Here is a 19,214-nt window from a genome sequence, read left to right as displayed (position 1 = left end):
TTCTGGAAGTGGGAGAAACTGTGCATTCAGACAGACTCGGTATCCTGGCTGATGTCAACTCATTCATGGAAATAAATGTCAGGTCTGCACGTGATGCGCTCTAAATAAAATGCTCGAGGATTCAAGAACAAATTTTACGAGATTTGGATATACTCAAATTTCTCGCAGTCTCTAAACATAAATGGCAGGAGGTGTGAAAACAATAACCACTACAGTAAATGGAGCTTAGAACAGAGTATGTTGAGCTTGCCGCTATGTACACTTTGACAGTTAGAATTAACTCTATGAACCATCTCATGCGGCATGGGAATACCAGTGCTTGGTTGATCAGGAAGTTTATCTTGTAGAAACCAAAGCCGAATAATTATCTGTCTACATTACATTCTCCTGGTGACATGTCATGAAAATCAACTGCGTCAGAATCATCGGGACCGATACTGCTATAGCACCGCTATGTCACGTGGACTTCCATATAAAATCCTATTGGCGCCTTTGCTGCAGAGCATGTCCGGACTTTTGAGCCACTTGCTCTCACATCTGATGCATTCATCTAATTTTGCCAACTATAGACAGAAGATGTAGTCTCTCATCCTTCACGACCGAACTGTGACTAATTTCAGCCCGCGAAATTAAGAATTCTATCACTCCAGAGAAACCAGTATGTAGCTGTGTTGGCCCAGATGCAGTGCCTCAAAGTTCAATACCTTTAGCTGCTGCACCGGTGTGCTTGGCCCATGATATGCTGTCTCTTTTCCTTGGATGGTTTTGCAAATTGGAAGGTTATTTCACTTCTAAAATCCACGAGGTGCATTCGCGAAGAAGCTGAAAACTCTGATGTGCAGCTATCTTTAGAAATATCTGCATCTTGCTGCGGAACTCGGAAGCATCTTCTTTGCACCGAAATGAGCCTGCGCACGTGCATTGCTCACTTAAATGTGCGGCTTTCACCTGGTTGCACCGTAGGCAAGTAAGGTCTTGTAGGTGATAGATGCGTTCTCTCTGCCGTACAATTTGGAGAAGCGCATTCTCCATCACTTCACGATCGTAAGGCTGGCCACATTGTGGTACGACACAACACCATTCTTGAGCTAACAGAGCTGAGTCACGCGACAAGTCAAGGTCTCTGCAGTCGTTGCAGTAGCTGCCCAAAACAAGGAAAGAGCTATGACGATAGGAACATGGTGATGGTAGATGTCTATGTTAAAAGTCAATAAGTCGTTGAAGATAAAAATTTTGGAAACTATCGTTTCCTGATGACACTTGAGGATATTATCACGGAGGCCGAGACCTCCAAATCTGATTCCGAAATCCAACGGCATGGAGAAATTTGCACCTTATACCGACCACCAAGGCAACAACAAAAACTGGTGCGCCATCTCATAAATCACTAGCACAGACACTCATAGATATATGGATAATGTCTAAAACCATTAGAAGCTTGAATTTACCTGCATATCACATTGGGTAAGACGAAGGATTGGCAAGGATCACGGAACTCAGCTTCTGGAGCAAATTCTTTTACGCGTACGTATCTTAAAAGATTCTTTCTCATCACCTGTAGCAAAAGGGGACGATTTGGTGAAGTTATTGACACTTTAAACTTGACCACGATGACATAATTTGCTTCCCAGGGCCAACTTCATGGAAGAAAAAATCAGAATTAAGGAGAAGTTACATGCTGCTGTTTTATACCTTAACTCTTAGATGTCTTTGCTATCAACCATACATCCATGTCAATTCTCAATACCAATTTAGGTTTTCTCAAACCCTGTTGAGTTTAGCAAACTTGGACTTTAGCAGTCATACGACTACGTCTCAATCAATCATCCAAAGTCATGCTGACCATCAATCAAGGAAGACTCAACATGTACTGAAATATATGGAGTAAGAAAATAACCACGCAGTTGAAAGCGAGAGTCGAGGGAATTCACGATCCGGTATAGAATTACCAGAATATCATGCTGAACATTTTGATCCAGAGCAAGAACCGCGCAAATGTGCTTGATGAACTCCAAAGCAGCATCTCCTCTGTGGTTAGCAGAAGCAGGTGATGAATACTCATCATCCCGATGTCCGTCCATTTCTCTCATGTGACGGATGCAATCACGAACAACTCCCAAGAGCTTATCAGAGAAGTAAGAGCCAATCTGTAGACAATTTCAAAGTCCTAAATAATGGAAACAAAAACATTCAACAATTCGAGACGTCATGAAGAATCGTGCAAACTTTCATAGTGAGATGCTCTGCACCTGCTCTCTGAGATATTCCGCCATGTGGGATTCAATATTATTAGCAGCAGAAATTGTGACTGATGGAGTACATAAGTCGCCAGCATCTGAAGATGACCTATTTGCAGCTAATTTTTGTGCATGATTCCAAGGCATGTACAAGAACTGAGAGACAATGAAGATAAAGTGATCCTGCAAAAGGTTCAGAAGATTTATCCAAATGCATCCCAATGCAAATAATGATGACCCAAGGATAGGTATTTTTTTTTTTTTTGGGTTGTGGGGGTTTTTGAGGGGGGGGGGGGGGGAGGAGGGGAACCCGAGTATAGGTTCACAATTTGGTCAATAAAAGCTAAATTTTCCCGTGTATAATGCAGCTGTCGTTTCAACCAAAAAAAAAAAAGAAAGGTAGCTGTCGTGACAATGACTAACCTGAATTTTCTTGGGCAAGCATTCAGCAATATTCCAGCTTGACACAATATCAACTTGAGGTTCATCAACATTTACATCAACTCTGACAGGGATTCCACCATAATTATACTATGAACAAGAAAGCGCACATCAGTCGGAATACACAGACTACATAATTAAAGTTCACTGTTTAAGCAGATACCATGGAGATCCCAAGAGCAATATAAATAAAGTTCATGCCTTTACTTTGGCTTGCAATACAACCATAACTAGTTTTCGCAGATAACATTCACAGATACTTCTCCATTCCTCTTCAATCTAAATCACGTACTTCAGATGACAAGGACAATATCATCGAAATCATGCTGAGTGAGGTATTGCCAAGTTCACAAACATCTTGGAAAATGAAGAACATGTTAAGGCGCTTCATAAGCTTGGATTCTTGGATGAGGGAAAGTTTTCTTCTACTATATTATTGGACACGTACTCTGAGCACATTGTATTTGCTTGGTCACTGCAGAGACTACTTTACATAAAAGGAAATCGTGCTGTCCTTTAATCAATGGTGGATGTTTCAGAGCTATAGTAAAAATAATCTGGTGATGCTCACTGTTGTAAACAGAATGATTGACAAAGTACCTGATCCATATAAAGTAATGAATGCCAGAATTGTACCGGTTCCATCTCAATCCACTCAAATAAGTCTCTACACATCAATGAAGACAGTGTTATGAAGATAATGCAATGCAAATAATGAAAGACACAAACTTATGCCTGCAATTAACCTATTTTGAAGAGTTCTTAGCAAACTATCGCAATAAGCTTGGGCTGCTGATAACTCATATTTTCCAGTATCAATAATGAGCTTTGAGAAGTTTGCGAATATGATTGTGGCACCAAGTTTGCGAAACTCTGCCAACAACAATGCAAATACCTTTTGCATGACCTGTGTTGGTAGAAAATAGACGAACTTTTAGACAAAACCAAAAGGATAAGCTGCATTACAATTTATTAATGCAAAATAAAATCAAGAATCTTAAAAAACGTAAAAAACAATTTAGATGTCTCAAGCATTAAGATCAAGTAAACTTATAATTGCCAGGTGGACACAATTTCCATGCCACTTATCACCTTTTACTAAGTTTTCATACAGAAGAAAAGAACAAGAAACTCAAGTAATGCAGTTAGAATATGAAACAACATAGCAGCAAGATCGATCTTTGATCTCCATTTTCTCTGATTCGCTTCCATATAAAAATTGCACAAAGTACCTACCTTGTGGAGCATGCGATGAAGGGCCGGGTCATGAAGTTTTGATTGTGGGCTGTGACACAGGAAAGAAGCAATAAATAACATCAGCTTCAGAAGAAAGGTGCATCTAAGAAGTTTAGGCATGATAAACATCAGGAAAGTTTACCTGCAAAGCCATCGATAAGCATGTTGCAATATCGCATCAGCATAGACATTTCCATAGGTAACTGCATCTGCAAGGCACCTCTGAACTAACTGTTTCAGCACGCGGAATGCAGCTGCACATGTAGTTGTATCGTCGATGCTGTACTGTTGATCCGTCTCTGAATATAACTCCGGGTCAAAGCCCAATAGAGCACCTCCTTCCATTTCGTTCACCTGGTTGCTTTTCAGAAGAGCATTCACAGCTAGGTGGTGAATCTGGTAAGAGAAACATCATATGTAATTCAGCAGCAGATCTCAGAAAGAATAGGTAGAAAAAATATTGGTAATGTATGTTTTCTGGACCTTTAGCTCCACAGACACTTTCCTATAGGCACCGGGATAGGTAAGAACATTTTGATGGACCTATTTAAAAAAAAAAAAGATCAGCACCTTGGTGATACAGAGATTAGTGAAAGACAAGAAAATGGCAAAAGCTGGAAGAGAAGACTAATGTAATCTGGTAGATGAAAAGGATATACAAATCCTTAATGAGCATGAAGACATCAATAAGCATGAAGAACACATCAAATAGATGGTATAACCCTTTAAACAAACCTCATCTGCAAAACAAGTATCTTCCTCATGGATTCCTCCAAGATCTGGAATACCATCATCAGATATCCAAAGCACCTATGAAGATAATACGTTTGAGCATCTTTGGTTGAGGAAAGTTAGTTAATAAACGACCTCAAGGTTCAGGGCAAAATCAGTCAAGGACGAAAAGGGAATTTTTTATAGCCTTTCAGGATTTCATTGCAACAGCACGAGTACCACGAAACGTAAATCTAAAGGACCAAATACTTTCCACACTCAAGTTAAAGTTTTTAGAAATTCTTCACTTTCAGACCTGTTGCTGATCTCGCAATGCTCTTGAAAAGAAGACGTCCGCTGTAAATATGAGCCAATCAACTTCAAAGTTCCCCAGGGGCACCTGTCAAACAAATTATAAGGCTCATACCACAGACAAGATAAGAGGAACTCTGTTTGCAAAGTAGAAGTAATACATGAGCATATCTGGAGAGAGAGATTCTTTCTTTCAACCACTGGGTTGATGCAGCACAACGCTGCATTCCGACTTTTGCAGCTATTTGTTGCCATCCAAGAAACTGTACGAAGCCCCAAAATTAAGAGATCTGTAAGATATACAGGGACAAAAGCGTAACATGAAAGTATCATATAATTGAGAAGCAGCTTTTATCATAGATTTACATCACCTGGTATTGACTATCACGAGCATTAGGAGGAATGCTCACACATGGGAATTGATCTAGTGCTCGTATACCAGATTTGATTGACTGAATGTTGGGGCATTCGATGACAGCAATTGTAGGTCCATGATGTTCATGTCTGTCATTCAGTATTTATGATGCTAATATCAGTATGTAAACAAAGGTACACAATATATAAGCCCATACTCTCGAAGGAGGAAAAGGGGGAAAAAGGGATAGTGCTTAGCAGCGCGAGCCATTTGGCTTGTGATGAACAGAAAAGCCAATTCAAGCCTCTCAGAGAGAACAAACAAAAGGCATTGCATAAACATAGTGAAAAAGATCATTAAGAAAAATTCCAATATTTCTTGTAGCTTGATGCAAATGCGCATTCAGCTCGGAATCTTCCGTCTACATTTGGCATAGACAAATTTTCAGTACATCTTCACATTAGTGCTGTAAAGCTTGTGTCCAAACTGCTCGCATAATTGAGAGAAACTTTCTCTAAACAGCTTAAATAAAATTTAATGGCAAGTCAAACCTGTGGTCATTTATAACCCGTTGCAGAATCTTCTCGGCATCTTTCACATATCCAACGTAATCCACCTGCAATACAAGCAGAAAATTTCCTACGGCAGTTGAAAAAATTAAAAAACTTTCAGAAGAAGAAGAAATAAGAAATATACCTTGAAATTGATACCATCCTGTGGGGTGGGGAGTTCAACAGCCAAAGCTTGGCAAGCTTCCCGATATTGTCTTTCAAGAAAAGATGCTGATAGATCTCTATTCTGGTGAGGATTTACCACAGTGACAGATATTGTTCTCAATGCAGGAAGATAGCAAGCAAATATAGCTCGTCCTTCGGACATGCTGAAATGGAATGAACGATAAGATTAAAAAAAAGCCTGCTCAATGAATGATAAGCATATGACATAGACATTAATAAGGCAAACACATGAAGACTATGAACTTATTCCCAGCATCCTACAAGCGCCATATACATTTTTATAGATTTATTTGCTACACCAAAATTGGATCTTGTCCAGAACAAGAACTAATACCAATGCAATGAGAAAAATTGATATTCTCTGAAATGCGTGATGAGAAAAATTGACATTCTGCAGTTCTGTTTATTTGACCGAATGACTACCTTTTGATTGTGTTTTGATTATGCACACTGCAAAGAATCCACGGGATCTAACTCTAGTACGGATTAAATAGGAGAGCTGCTGCGTCTTACTCATCCAAAAAACTAGAGGAAGATAAGAGTTAGAAAACAGTCGTCCTTTTCCAACTTGAAAAGGCTTGAGATATAACCCAGTAGAGGTACATGTACTAACATGATTTTTTTTCTATGGTCAAATCACCATCATGTGCATAGAGCTAATCCATGTATCAAAAGATAGATCAGATTACCTATGGTACAAATAAAAGAACGAGATGGACTGCTCCAGATAAGAGCACTCTGCTGTAGTTTTCATATGTAATTCAGTTAGACACCAACTGTCTTGGGCATTTCGTTTCTTCACCGTTTTATCTACTTTACAGACACATCCAATCTGCAGGATAGCACCAAAGTCTGAAGGCACTTTTGTCTCATATACTCCCTGAGATAAACATAAGCATCACAGTTTGGTAAAAGTAAAACTCACTAAAGATGTATTACCAGCAAGATCGATTGATAAAATGCACATCAGCTTAGCAAACATGTTTCATAATGGAAATATCACTGCCTAAATTCGCTGCAGCTATTTTTCTTTCCTGCAAAATAATATCTTGTGTGTCAAGGCCCTACATGTCCTTGTAGAATTTAAACTGAAAGTCAAGATATGATCAATAAAGAGCTCACTACGACAAGTTTCTGATATGGAACATAGGATGGGAGAGAAACTAATGGGTCTAGTCAACAGTGAACGTCATAAATTCTTTGCACGCGATATGAGAACTACCGGGATTGAATTTAGATTCATGTCTCTGCTAGCAGAGTATCACAATTTGTCATTAGCACATATCTGTCACAGCTTATGATGAACCAGGACAAGTTGGTCAGCCTAAACTGTTACTAGAGACAGAAGGCACAGCTTAATATGTTTAATCTTCTCTTCTCATGAACTAGAAGCCTTGTTCTCCAAACTCCGAAACATTTACATGCCATAATTAGTATTGAGAAAAAACTGAGGGTTTGAGAAATCAGCAAATGATGAGCATAAGTTTTAAATCATAAAACGTATTTGTAAGCAAGAGAATACAAGCAACGGAAAATGAATATTGTTGATATAACATGCAATGGCATCCTGACCTCAATCTCTGGGTCTGCAAGTAGAGATGTAAGTTTTTTGCTTTCAATCGTGAATTGATCTTCATCTGTAGTAACCTTCATGCAAACAAATGAAAAAAAAGCAAAGAAGCAGGAAAACAAATTTAACAAGCTTTTCCCAAGAATATCTCCTTTAAGGTAGAATCCAACTTAGTAAAAATTTGAGGAAGGCATACCTCTACTAGGTTATAGCTATGCCTCCCATGGGGCAGAATCTTGTTAACACGCCTCCCAGGAAATTCTTCTGTTTTTGATGCTTTAGAGTTGAGGTAAAACACTCTAGGAACAACAATAGGAATTTTAAGCATAATTCCATCAACAATCACCCAAGCAAAAAGCTGTCCACTCATTGTACTTGGAACCAGTTGTATAATCTGAAAGAAGCAGAAACAGTTCAGCTGACAGATTTCAGCAGTCAATTGGTTATCGTTGCCATGAAATTTTTGTAACTTGATCCTAATTTGACCTGCCAGTGACATCTTGTCAGGGCTCCTTCATGCCTTGTAAAGTATGAGCTAACCCCTTGTCTCCCATTGGCTTCTATATGATTTTTCTTACCAGCTGGCTGTTTGGAAACACCATTTCGGATGGATGGAGTCTTCAAGTTGCCCAACCTGTGAAAGAGCAAAGCCATTGTTATTCGACAAGATAAGACCCCTATCCCGAGCTCAAATGAGCACAACAGAAATAACAAACCCACATACCTATGGTTAAAAAGAAAAAGAAAAGAACATGCCCACCACAATCTTGCTGATGAGTGCAAAATGCAAGCACCCAACCAAACTCAAGATTCAGGCAAGGATCATATCAGTAAGTGAGAAGCATAAATTGAAAGAAAGGGCTGCATTATCTAAGGTGGTCTAAAAGCGAAGTGTCCAGTGGAGGTGGGGAATGTGTCATTGGCTTAGCCCACAGTCACTTCGTGTATTTTGGTCTTCAACACATAAACCTGATGTTCTGTGCTTCCAAGCCAAGGTGTGTCATAATACATTATAGGACACGCATCCGCTTGCCAGCCTCTCAATTGCAAAGATTATGGTATTGACTTTAGAATCCAGATGCTGCACCTCATGCAATGGGGGACAAAGTAAAAGAATGTGCATCCACACGAGACTCAACCTTTTTATGCACTATATAAAACAGAACTTTTGTACGGAAAAATCTCATGCTATCAAACTGGCCACTCATCAGCAGAAGCGAAAAATGTACCTTCGTCGTTTTCTCTTGTCTAGCGCATCTTTCCACTTTCTCTTTTTCATTTCAAGCCATCCTTGATAATCAATGTTTCTGTCAATATTTTCTGCAGACACAGCATGTTGCTGCAATGACAAAAGTTCTTGAAGCTCGTTATTTATAACTCTGGATTCTTCCTGATGGCCATCTGCTTGGCACATCAATTTGGCTGGATGCCTCTCACTGGTACTTTCATAGTAACGAACAACTGGTGTTGGCCTGTTTATAGAACTTCCTTTATTGTTTCCAAAATCTTCTAAATCTTCCACATTCTTTTGATTCATTATATGGTTGGGGCTAATATCACCAGGACCTTCGTTTGGTGCATCACCCTTATTTTTCAAGGCAAAAATATCAACTAGTTTACGTTGGCGTAACTTGTCGTCCTTCTCACGAACCTTCTTATGCAGCCAATCAGGATGAACAACTCTAGGAACAGGATTTGCAACCTAAAAAATTTTAAGCCTCATAATTTTGGAATAAAAGGGAAGATGGATTATTTAAACAAAGAGTAACATAGATACCACCTTCTGCATTGCAGCAGGAATGGTTATAATTTTCTGAATGGCAGAACTGAGCCGTTGCTTGTAATAGGACCAATCAATGATTGATCTGATGCCAACATCTGAGGATATTTTGCACCATTTTCTTATGTAATACTTCATTATTTCTGCAACACAAGGCATTAATTTGTTTAGTTGATGAGCAGCAAAAGGATGTTACGGAGGTGATGAGAGGACTAACTAACCAATATCAGTTTCGAATATTGCAACAGGGACAGCACGCTCGCTGACAGGTGTCCCCTGTTCATAGTGTGCAAAAGAAAACTCCATTAGATATTCCAAAAATAGAAAAGCAACCTAAACTAGGGTAGAAGATGCCATGGGACTGCTAAACTAGCAATTAGGCAGAAGGGAGACCATTAGGCTCTTTAAGGTTATGCAAACCTAGAGAACCTTCACCATGAAATGCTAAAACAGAAATTAATAGACACAGCCACGGCTAATGCGTTTTTCAGTTCTCTACACAATGTTCTATATATGCATGCATATTTGTGTGTTCTACACAAATAATAGAAGGCATTTTATCTGCTTTATACACCATGTTCATTTATGTCCAAATTGACACCAACTTATGCATAAAGAAGAAATAAAGAAACTATTTCTTGTGATTGTTTAATTTCCATCTTGCTAGAATTAAATCTTTCAGCAGTCACATAATGTCAAAGTATGAAAGTTAGCTACACGAACTTCTAAGACCATTAATACAATAATATTCCTGGATCCAGGATCTTCCAAGACAATGTTAGAGTAACTTACCCTCGGTTCACATGCGACTACATATTGGCAGCGCAAGCCTTTGTCTTTTACCATAGCTTCACCAAGAAAATCAGCTAAACGTCTAGCAGTAGTCACTGCGCAAGACTTCTGCCCCCCATAGTCAACCAAGGATTTGCTCATGGTGCTTGACTCTGATATGTAATCCAGCAATTCACTATCTGCAATATCCTTCCCTTGATTCTGAAGATATAAGGGGAAAGAATGTCAAACACTCATGAACAGGAGTTGGTTGACAAAATTCAGCATTTCAAATAATGCAATCTCACTAGGGAAGATAAGCTTATCTTTTACGCACATCAAGAAGATCAAGCCAGCTGTTTGCAACAGAGGCAACTGATGAGTAGCACTCTTCTAAGGTTGAACCATGAAGAAACTTGTCAAAAAGTTCAGCCTGCACAGGAGTAAACATTCCACATGAGGAGGAAATTCTTCAACAGATGCTTCCGGATCGAATATAAAAAAGTGTAGTTCAAATTTCGCGGACAACCTGACTTATCCTAAGAAATGAACTGGACAGGGAAAACAGATGTTTGAAAATAAAGGAATGAAAGAAATTTTGTAGGATCTTGTTAATGCATCCGTACGTGGTCAGATAAGTGTCTCCATGAGTTACAACCGAAAAAAAGTTATTTAAGTTTGTCCTCAGAGAAGAAGAGAGGATCCCCATTAGACGGCTAGCAGAAGATTGAATGAGCTGGAGTAGGGGAAAGCACAAGCAAAGATACCTGAAACACTTTGATAAGCTTGAGTTCACCTCTACGCTTGATCTCAAAACCTTTCAGCTCAGCAAGGGTCCCATCATCATTAAAAACAGCATAACGCTTCTTAATTAAGATCCCTTCTTCCTTAGAAGCTGGGAGAATCATTGCCTTCATGGAGAGGAAAAAGGTCACGAGCAACTCAATTACAAAATTGTAGTCCACGAGGAAATCCATTACCTTGTATGGTCCATCCACTTCAAATTCAATGGAGCATTCACTGTGAGTGGTATATGTCTTGTTGATCGGATTGGTAAGAGTCTGCTAAGAATTACCAGTTAGACCACTAGAGCAAAAATCACTTTTACATAAAGTTCATTGGTAAGGTGAAATCCACCCTATCTAAAGGATATCTTAAAGTAAATGACAATTTCCTGCAAGACAGTTTCAATTATGACCTGGTACTGATCATTTGTATTGTTCCTTGCCACATCAACGTTGAGCATAACACATGGGTAAGAGATGGTAAGCTTTCTTTTTGAATCCCTGAAAATCATGCTCAGATCGCATAAATAAAAAAGGCAAAGCTATCTTCTCCAAAACTGAAGGGGAAACAAGATGAACATGCTGAAAAGATCGTAGCTTCACATATGACTAACGCAAATCTTGCAACATGTAAAAATTAAGAAGCATAATCATACTTTGCCTGGAAAGTGAAATTCTCAGGGAAAGATCCAGGGAGGGCACACCAGATACCATCCGTGTCTAATTCAAGTGGTTTTCCAATTTTTTCTACCAGCAAGCGAGCATTCTGAATGATTTTTGCTCCAGTATACGTAACTACTCCAGCCATTTCCATGGAGTACCACCTTGCTCCCCTGCAATAGCAACCATCAATAACAGTAATCAAAACATATAAACAGGTTTTTATTAATAAGATTTGATTAAAACCTAATCAACTCACTTTCGCATGACGTATCCATAGAAGGAATTAAGTATACACTTGTGAGCTAGCTGGAGCGAATCATAGAGCACCACCATGTCCTGCAAATATCAAAGAGTACCAATAATAAAACTGCTTGTAATGTAGAAGAAAGATGAAAATCAGGTTGTGAGTAGACATGAAGATGTTTCATACTTGTGCTTCCTGTATTTTTATAGAATTGCCACTAGCCTTAGCTTCTGACAGCTTCCCCTTCCAGACTTTATTAAGTCCTTTGTACTCATACCTTCTATCACGAAAGCTGACACCAAAATCACAAAAAGAAAACAAAATACTGTTAGCATGAAAATGCAACCAGCAGTTGGGCCCTATCTAGGTTAGCCACAGTTAAGCCCTTGCAGACGGCAAACAACAATACAGACGTACTGCAAGTAGCAGCTCATTTGCAAGGAACAGCTTTAGAGGGGCAAACATTAAGGAATAGATTTTACTGTCGTACAGGCAAAAATTCTCAATCCCCTTGATAGGACAAAGATATCAACATACTGTCTAACAAACAGGCCAATTATTGGTGTCATTATATACAAAACACGCAATCTATTTTGCTAACCTGCGGACAGTATCTACATAGAATGGATTCTCCCGCATGCATATCCCTGCTTCTCGAAGTTCAGCGACTGGCTTGTCAAGTACCCTTTTATATGCCTGTGCAACAATACATAGCTTAGTAATTTAAATCATAACAATTGGAAAAGCTCTTATTGAAGATGATCTCTGGCATACCTTCTGACAATATTTCTTAAGACGATCTCTAAGCTTTGTTTGTTGCTCTGCTTTAGGAAGGTCAAGAAATGATTTGGATAATTGTCCATCTGACATATCAACAATCTCAGACTCTATCTGCCTCTTCAAATGGTAATAGTCGCTGAAGGTTGAATTAATAGCCACATTACATTTTTCATCAGATTTTTGTCAATATTCTATGCAGACTTGAAATAAATGGAAAGGAGATTTGGCTGGAGAGATATGGAACCTTTTCTTTGCCATAAAAGTTTCCCCACGCCAAACCCATTCAAGCTTTCGGAGACAAGTTTTTCCTGGACGATTGAAGTCACATGCTGTGCATACCTCATCAGTGACTATTGACGGTGGCTGGAGATCAATCAAAAGGTAAGCTTGGCGCATTAACCAACAAGGTAATTAAGCAAACTAAAGTACAAAGATTGAACAAATAACTGAATATTATAAACAGGCCAAAAATTTATTGTTACAGAACCTGTAGAGTCTAGGGGTGAAAAAATTAACCATAGCTAGAACTTAATTTATAGTAGATATGATCACTCATGGAGCATGTGAGTATTCATAGCCCTCACTTGTTGCCCCACTTAATTTATCCCATCCAGGGTACAAGAATACCCTCGTTTACTTCATGATTGAACTTCATTCATTAATGCGTTTGTAGCTGTACTCTGTTCTGTCAAATGTCAGCAAAGGATTGACATACACGTCTCTTTCCCATTGCAAACAGAACAACCTCAAGCAAAGAGGTGAATAAAAGAAATCTCTGCAACAGCATACCTGAAGTCTGTTTGTTAATATAATATTTGGATACATAGCAGCCACATCCAGATGGTAAATGAGAGGAGACTCTTCACGTACCGGTTCATCTTGCAATTTTTGAAGCTGGAGAATGCCATGTAATCATCATCAGTTTGAGGGAATAATATAATGGGATAGAAAACAATATTGTTAGTTAGAGGTATCGAAGAAATCCCATGAATGGGTCAAATAATGAAGAAAAAGCAATGAAGTTGTTGATGTCATATTCAATGTAATGCATGCTGATCAAATTAACAATTCAAATAAAAGGCAAGCTTTAAATCTAAAAAAAATAAACATTGCAACTTCTTCAAATGAAGCATGAGCTGGGGAGCTTCCTTGGGGCACAGCATTATTTAAAAGAAATTTAACCAGGGAGAGACAAGGCTAGCACCTTCTCCCTAATAGCATTCTTCACCTCGTCATAATTACAGACTGATTCCAAATCCATTTTACCCTCTACTCTGATTGCATACTGAAGGTCGCGGTCAAGGTTGTTAATGAGTTGCTGAAATTAAAGTACTCCAGGGTCAGGGAATGCCAGAATTCTTTAGTTGAGAAAACTAAGCCACAATACCCTGTTACCTCATATGCAGCTGGATCAAGCTTAAAGTAAGTTGGAATATCGGATCTAAAAACGCCGCTCTCAAGGCACTCCACATGGCCTCCAATGTATGTCTCACTCTCAAGAAGGCGATTTTTAAAAAACTTCTCTAGCTCGGCTTGGTGCTTGTTGGGGCATATAACATTGGCCTTGTATGCCTGTAATCAATACAATATTCATTAGCAGAGAGAGAATAAAATTAATTTATTGTACTTATCACAATAGAAGAAATATCTTCACCCAGGAAAGAAGATGCATAGGCGCCCAAAAACCTACCTGAACCATAAGAAGCATTTCACAAAGGGTCCCACTACCTTTGCGGAGAACCTCATCAGGTGACATGGGGATTATAGTTGCAAGAGAGAAAATGAATGGGTGAACATAGGTCATGTACAGGTAATATGTCGCGACAGCATCAGAAACAGAATATGAAGCCATCATCTGTCCAAACATTTTAAGAAACAAACCCTCGTCATTTGGTTATTCAGAGGAATACGTGCATTTCAAACAACCTACTCAATACAAACACAAACATCCAAATGAAGGAATCACTGCAGATAATTCATACCTGAGGCTTATCTTTTGCAAACCGCACCATATCTTCTGGATTTACTTCAAGGGGATCATAACCCAACTTCGCCTTTGTCACAGCCTTGCATGAGACAGACCAAGAACTATGTTACCTCCTAGCACACAATGCAGGCGAAGACATGCTTCCAAAAATATCATATAGATGAGTTGAAACCAGTAAATAATCACTTATAGATGTATTATTAAGTAGTACTGAACTGTTTTGATCCTTCTATCTTTTCTTCTTTTCTCTATGGGTAACCCATATCAGATAGTTACAGGCAGCAAAAAGACAAAGAGCTTACCAGCTCACAACAGAAGTGAAAATATTCTAAACATGAAAAGCTTAAAGCATCTCACAACCTTATATGAGACAGATCACAAAGTTGCAGTACTAATGCTGTAAATAATGCAAGATTATAACAAAAGAAAATCCCAACAAATAGCATAGCAACTTGAAATTGATGACCTTACCTTCAGACCCTGGCTACCCTGGGGAAGATAACTGTCACGTTTGACCCAAGCAAAACAATCCAGATGACAGGCAAATTTACAGCGGCATTCCCCTTGGTTTTTATCGCATTGAAATCCTACCTCCTGAAAGATTAAAAAAAAAATAGATAGGAAGGTATGGGAAATGCTGATGAATTCCTGAACCAAATGTTGGCATTCGAAATCACACTAAGGTGCAATCTAGAAGTGAAAACAAAAGCTCAGTCTCTGAATAATACCCAAATGAATATCAATGAGTACGTAATAATACCCAAATGAATATCAATGAATACGTACACAGATCATTTTGAACCCATGATGGGCTGCTCTGCTCTCCAAGAACGGCCAGTCAAAAAAGTCACCATTATACGTGACATATATGCCAGGCTTCAGCTCTTGCATGTGGGCAAACCAGCGACGAAGGAGTTCTACCTGAAAAAAGGTCGGTCATGCCATCCGCAAATGCAAGCATAATAAGAACACTTCACGAAATATGTCATTACCTCGTTTTTCACATTCATCACTTCAAAAATTCCTTCAAATTCTGGTTTTGGGGTGTACTCGAGATTTTCTATATCTTGTCCAACACACTAAAGATAAGTGAACCGGTATTAGATACATGATAACAATCAGGCATTATGTTGATTAAATCAGCAACAGAGATCAGAGCATATTCATGTCAAGCAAATAGATGAAGTCTTGATTACACACCTCTCTGTTGATAATTAGGTAACCTCTTCCGTCCACCATGTATGAAATCATCATGATCATATCGTATTCAGCATCGGGAAATTTCAAGGGTAGTTTTGTGGTCTCAATATCAAATGCACAAACACGAACTTCGGCACGCTGAAGTAGGTCAGTTCTCCTCTCAAGCATGACACCGGAACTAGATATACTAACATCGTACCATTGTCCACATCGCAAATCTGTCAGTAGAAACTTACATGAGACAAAAAGACATGCCTTCCACTTTAAAAAGCAAACTTAGCAAGAAGTTCCTCTAGAGAACAAAATGACACATCTACTCACCATTATCGATAGCAAAGCGTACATGGTATGGCACATCATATTCTCGGAGGTCAATGATAGAATCAAGAAAATCTTGAGGTTTTTGTTCTCTGCAGATATGCACTGAGAAGTTAGTGAAATATATGAACACTTTCCTTATAGAAAAAGAACAGAATAAAAGACTCTGCTTAATTGCACTGAACGTTAAAAAACCGACAAATGTACCCACTTCATCAGAATGAAGAACTGAGGAGAAAATGAAGCTTACCTCTTCACCATCAATATAGATTCATATGCTTCTGCAGCTTCCTTCTTTACCCGGTTTCTTTCAACAATGTGCAGAAGATCGCTCTTCACATTCATTAATTGTTGAACAGTATCAAAGGATATTCTAAGATATGATCTCCGCAATCCAGAGAGATGGTTTTTCTGCCCATAACAAGCAGAACATCACCTCAAGCTTGAAGGAACAAATTCCACTTGGCAAGGACTGCAACCTGGATATTTCGAACCCCCAAAATACCCACTTTGTGGAACAAAAGCACGGACCATAATGCCCGAGTCGAAAATAATTAAAGAGAAGTAAACGACTATAGTCTTTGGTTGAGAGAGACATTTCATTTCCAGAAATAACACTAGAGTATCAAACAGAAAATTCATGCCTCTAAATGTATATAGAGAATTTCAAAAGCACAAAGAATTTCAAATTCCATATACCACGATCCAAGAGATTTTTTGTCCCGGACCCTTTTGAACTTGAAGAAACATCAATTCTGCTATTCAATTGACAGGTCGTCAATTTGCTACCAATTAATCAACCCATCGAAAAGCAAAAAGATGTATCCAGTTAATCCATGCAAATAGATGTAACTTTTTGTAAAATATCAGGAAAAGCTTCAGTAGCAAGCTGAACCCATCATGGTAAGTACACCTTATTAATGGGCCAGGAGATGGGAGCGGAATTAACATCATCAGATTTTAAATAAACTCATGCTCCATGATTTCTTTAATAAGAAATGAATGTCCATTTGACCTTTTTTTAAGTCCATTGCAGCCGCTCCCTTGACAATAGAATAGATCTATTCTCATAGAATGGTGTTGCCAGTAAACTATGGTAGAAAATAACTAGACACAGTACAAAGAAATGAACATGGAAAGAAAATCTAAACCATGCTATGTGCAATAAACAGTGACTGCAGAAGTAAAAAAATAAAAAAGAGTGGCTTACTAAATCAAGGTCCTCCTTCTCCACAATCTCAATATTAGCAATTTGGCTTTCATATCTTCGTCTTAAATAAGACTCAACGTCCATTTCCACTTTCTCCTGCACAAGCAGTATAGGGAAGACGACCTATATTAGTGTTGCAGTAACACAAGAATTTAATACAATGTGAAACAGCAGCAGGTCCCAAAATTTTTACTAAACTTCATCACAATAACTGCACCATCATCTCTATCCCCTAAGTACCTCACAAATTCGGCACAGTTAGTAATGTCCATCAGTGGGGACCTATGCTACTCCAAATGACCTACTTTTCCAGATGTTTCATCTCCAGGAGCAATAATCATACGGCCACAAAGTGATAGCTACAATTCATTGACTTGAAAAAAAAGAAATTGAGTAAGCAACTTTGACCCAGTAAAGGTACGTTCTACATTCTGGTCTGTTTGGCATTAATGTGCATCTTCGACCATATCATTCTCAAGCTTTTGCTTCCCGCTCATTTCTAGCCGTGGATCAGAAACATAGATGCAGAGAATCACTTCATCCCTACCTTTGTTGCAGCATAAAAGTAAGGACGAAACTTGTACTTTGACTTGAAACTGTTACCATCCTGCAATCAAACTCCAAGGAGTAAACGGTCGACCCAATAACATACCGATGGACATAGACAACATTCGAAATATATCCACTATATGAATTTCAGCATCATCGGTTACCTGAGAAACAAAATAAAGATCGATACAACTATAGACTTTGAATGTTTCAGGGTCCTCCCACGATGACTGCAAAACAAACCAAAAGTCAAAAACCAGAGCATCCTCGAACCAGAAACTCAGATAAGCGATCGAGTTTTCATCAACACATCCTCCAATTAATAAGCTAAGAAACAAATAACTTCCGGATACCGCCGAAATCGGGAAACAAGTTGAACGGAGAAGGTAAAATTCGGCCAAATGACGAATGATGCGGCGAAATTTACGTACAGGAGCGAACGTGAGCAACCAGCCGAGCTTCTTCTCGCCTTCCGAGAAGAGATCGAATCCTAACTTCGACTCGAGCTCCTCCTCGGCAGATCGCTGTTGCTGCTTCTGCCTCCTCAAGCTCAGCGAGTCTGGACGCTCGCGCTTCCGGCTCTCGCCGTCCATCTTGCGGACGATTGACGTAAGATAATGAACGAAACCGCCGACGAATCCCACAGAGCAAGAGAGAGAGGGTTTTCGAGTCCACGATGATATCAGTTCTCGGTGCCGCGAGACTGAAGAAGAGCGGGGAATTAAATGATTAATTTGCCGATGTACTTTTCCCGCGCTTTTCATCTCAAGTCGGGCCTCATGGGCCGTTAGGCCGAGGGGCCCATTTATTCGCGGGTCTAACGAGCCGTCACCCTGCCGCGGGGAAATGGGCTTCGGCCTATTTGATGAAGACACAGGTGCCGTGGATATAGGCGCAATTGTAGGTCCCACAAAATCTAACGTCTCGTACGAAGTGAGCTCACATGAGCGAGGAGCAAACGACAATTCCCTGCATGTGTGTGCTCCTTGTGGCTGTAGCTAGAGTGCAACACTTTGTAGAATTTCTGTTTTCAGAATAAAAATTTATTTGGTAACGTAATTTTTTAAGCAGAAATTTATTTGGTTTTATGATTTTATTTCTCCACTCTTGAAGCATTTTTTTGCATCAAAAGTAATTTCGGAGCCATTTGAAAAAGTAAAAAAAATTATTTCTCTCTAGAAGTTGATTTCTAGAGCGAAAGTATCGACACTCGCCCTAAAAGTCCTTGTTCTGATTGATGTTGATTTCAGACCTTCTTGACATTTTCGCTTACCTAGTGAGATGTTTGTGGGACATGTGACAAAGTAGAATGATTTATACACTCATTG

General features: G+C 39.1%; 1 protein-coding gene across 1 annotated transcript; it reads right to left on the bottom strand.

Annotated features, from left to right (window-relative positions):
• Window positions 1-88: 88 nt before the first annotated feature.
• On the bottom strand, window positions 89-18,535 carry LOC115734437 (DNA polymerase epsilon catalytic subunit A-like). Its single transcript, XM_030665224.2, has 49 exons — window positions 18,318-18,535; window positions 18,051-18,116; window positions 17,885-17,944; window positions 17,338-17,433; window positions 16,378-16,538; window positions 16,131-16,219; window positions 15,810-16,027; window positions 15,602-15,688; window positions 15,396-15,530; window positions 15,081-15,203; window positions 14,605-14,688; window positions 14,313-14,477; window positions 14,018-14,194; window positions 13,827-13,940; window positions 13,412-13,516; window positions 12,867-12,985; window positions 12,617-12,758; window positions 12,444-12,538; window positions 12,029-12,134; window positions 11,855-11,934; window positions 11,592-11,768; window positions 11,349-11,436; window positions 11,131-11,211; window positions 10,918-11,061; window positions 10,488-10,583; window positions 10,172-10,372; window positions 9,601-9,655; window positions 9,380-9,522; window positions 8,829-9,301; window positions 8,086-8,233; window positions 7,796-7,993; window positions 7,602-7,676; window positions 6,719-6,909; window positions 5,989-6,172; window positions 5,844-5,908; window positions 5,309-5,441; window positions 5,099-5,200; window positions 4,942-5,025; window positions 4,650-4,724; window positions 4,398-4,457; window positions 4,057-4,310; window positions 3,915-3,963; window positions 3,425-3,585; window positions 3,279-3,345; window positions 2,661-2,768; window positions 2,250-2,420; window positions 1,950-2,147; window positions 1,449-1,555; window positions 89-1,141 (listed from the first exon to the last, which is right to left on the bottom strand). The coding sequence occupies exons 1-49, from the start codon at window positions 18,477-18,479 to the stop codon at window positions 781-783; spliced, it is 6,633 nt and encodes a 2,210-aa protein (XP_030521084.1). The 5' UTR covers window positions 18,480-18,535; the 3' UTR covers window positions 89-780.
• Between the last annotated feature and the right edge of the window lie 679 nt (window positions 18,536-19,214).

Source organism: Rhodamnia argentea, chromosome 6 (assembly GCF_020921035.1).
Source record: "Rhodamnia argentea isolate NSW1041297 chromosome 6, ASM2092103v1, whole genome shotgun sequence".
Classification (NCBI taxonomy): Eukaryota; Viridiplantae; Streptophyta; class Magnoliopsida; order Myrtales; family Myrtaceae; genus Rhodamnia; species Rhodamnia argentea.
Note: the sequence above shows the minus strand (reverse complement) of the source record. Positions and strands in the feature narration are given on the sequence as shown.

What these genes read in the sequence shown, in the direction of transcription:
- LOC115734437 (XM_030665224.2), bottom strand. Translation starts at nt 18,479, where the DNA reads ATGGACGGCGAGAGCCGGAAGCGCGAGCGTCCAGACTCGCTGAGCTTG. An exon ending in TCTATATTGATGGTGAAGAG is followed by an intron (nt 16,220 to 16,377) that starts GTAAGCTTCATT and finishes GCATATCTGCAG; the next exon opens with AGAACAAAAACCTCAAGATT. An exon ending in TTCATCGCATGCTCCACAAG is followed by an intron (nt 3,586 to 3,914) that starts GTAGGTACTTTG and finishes CTACCAACACAG; the next exon opens with GTCATGCAAAAGGTATTTGC.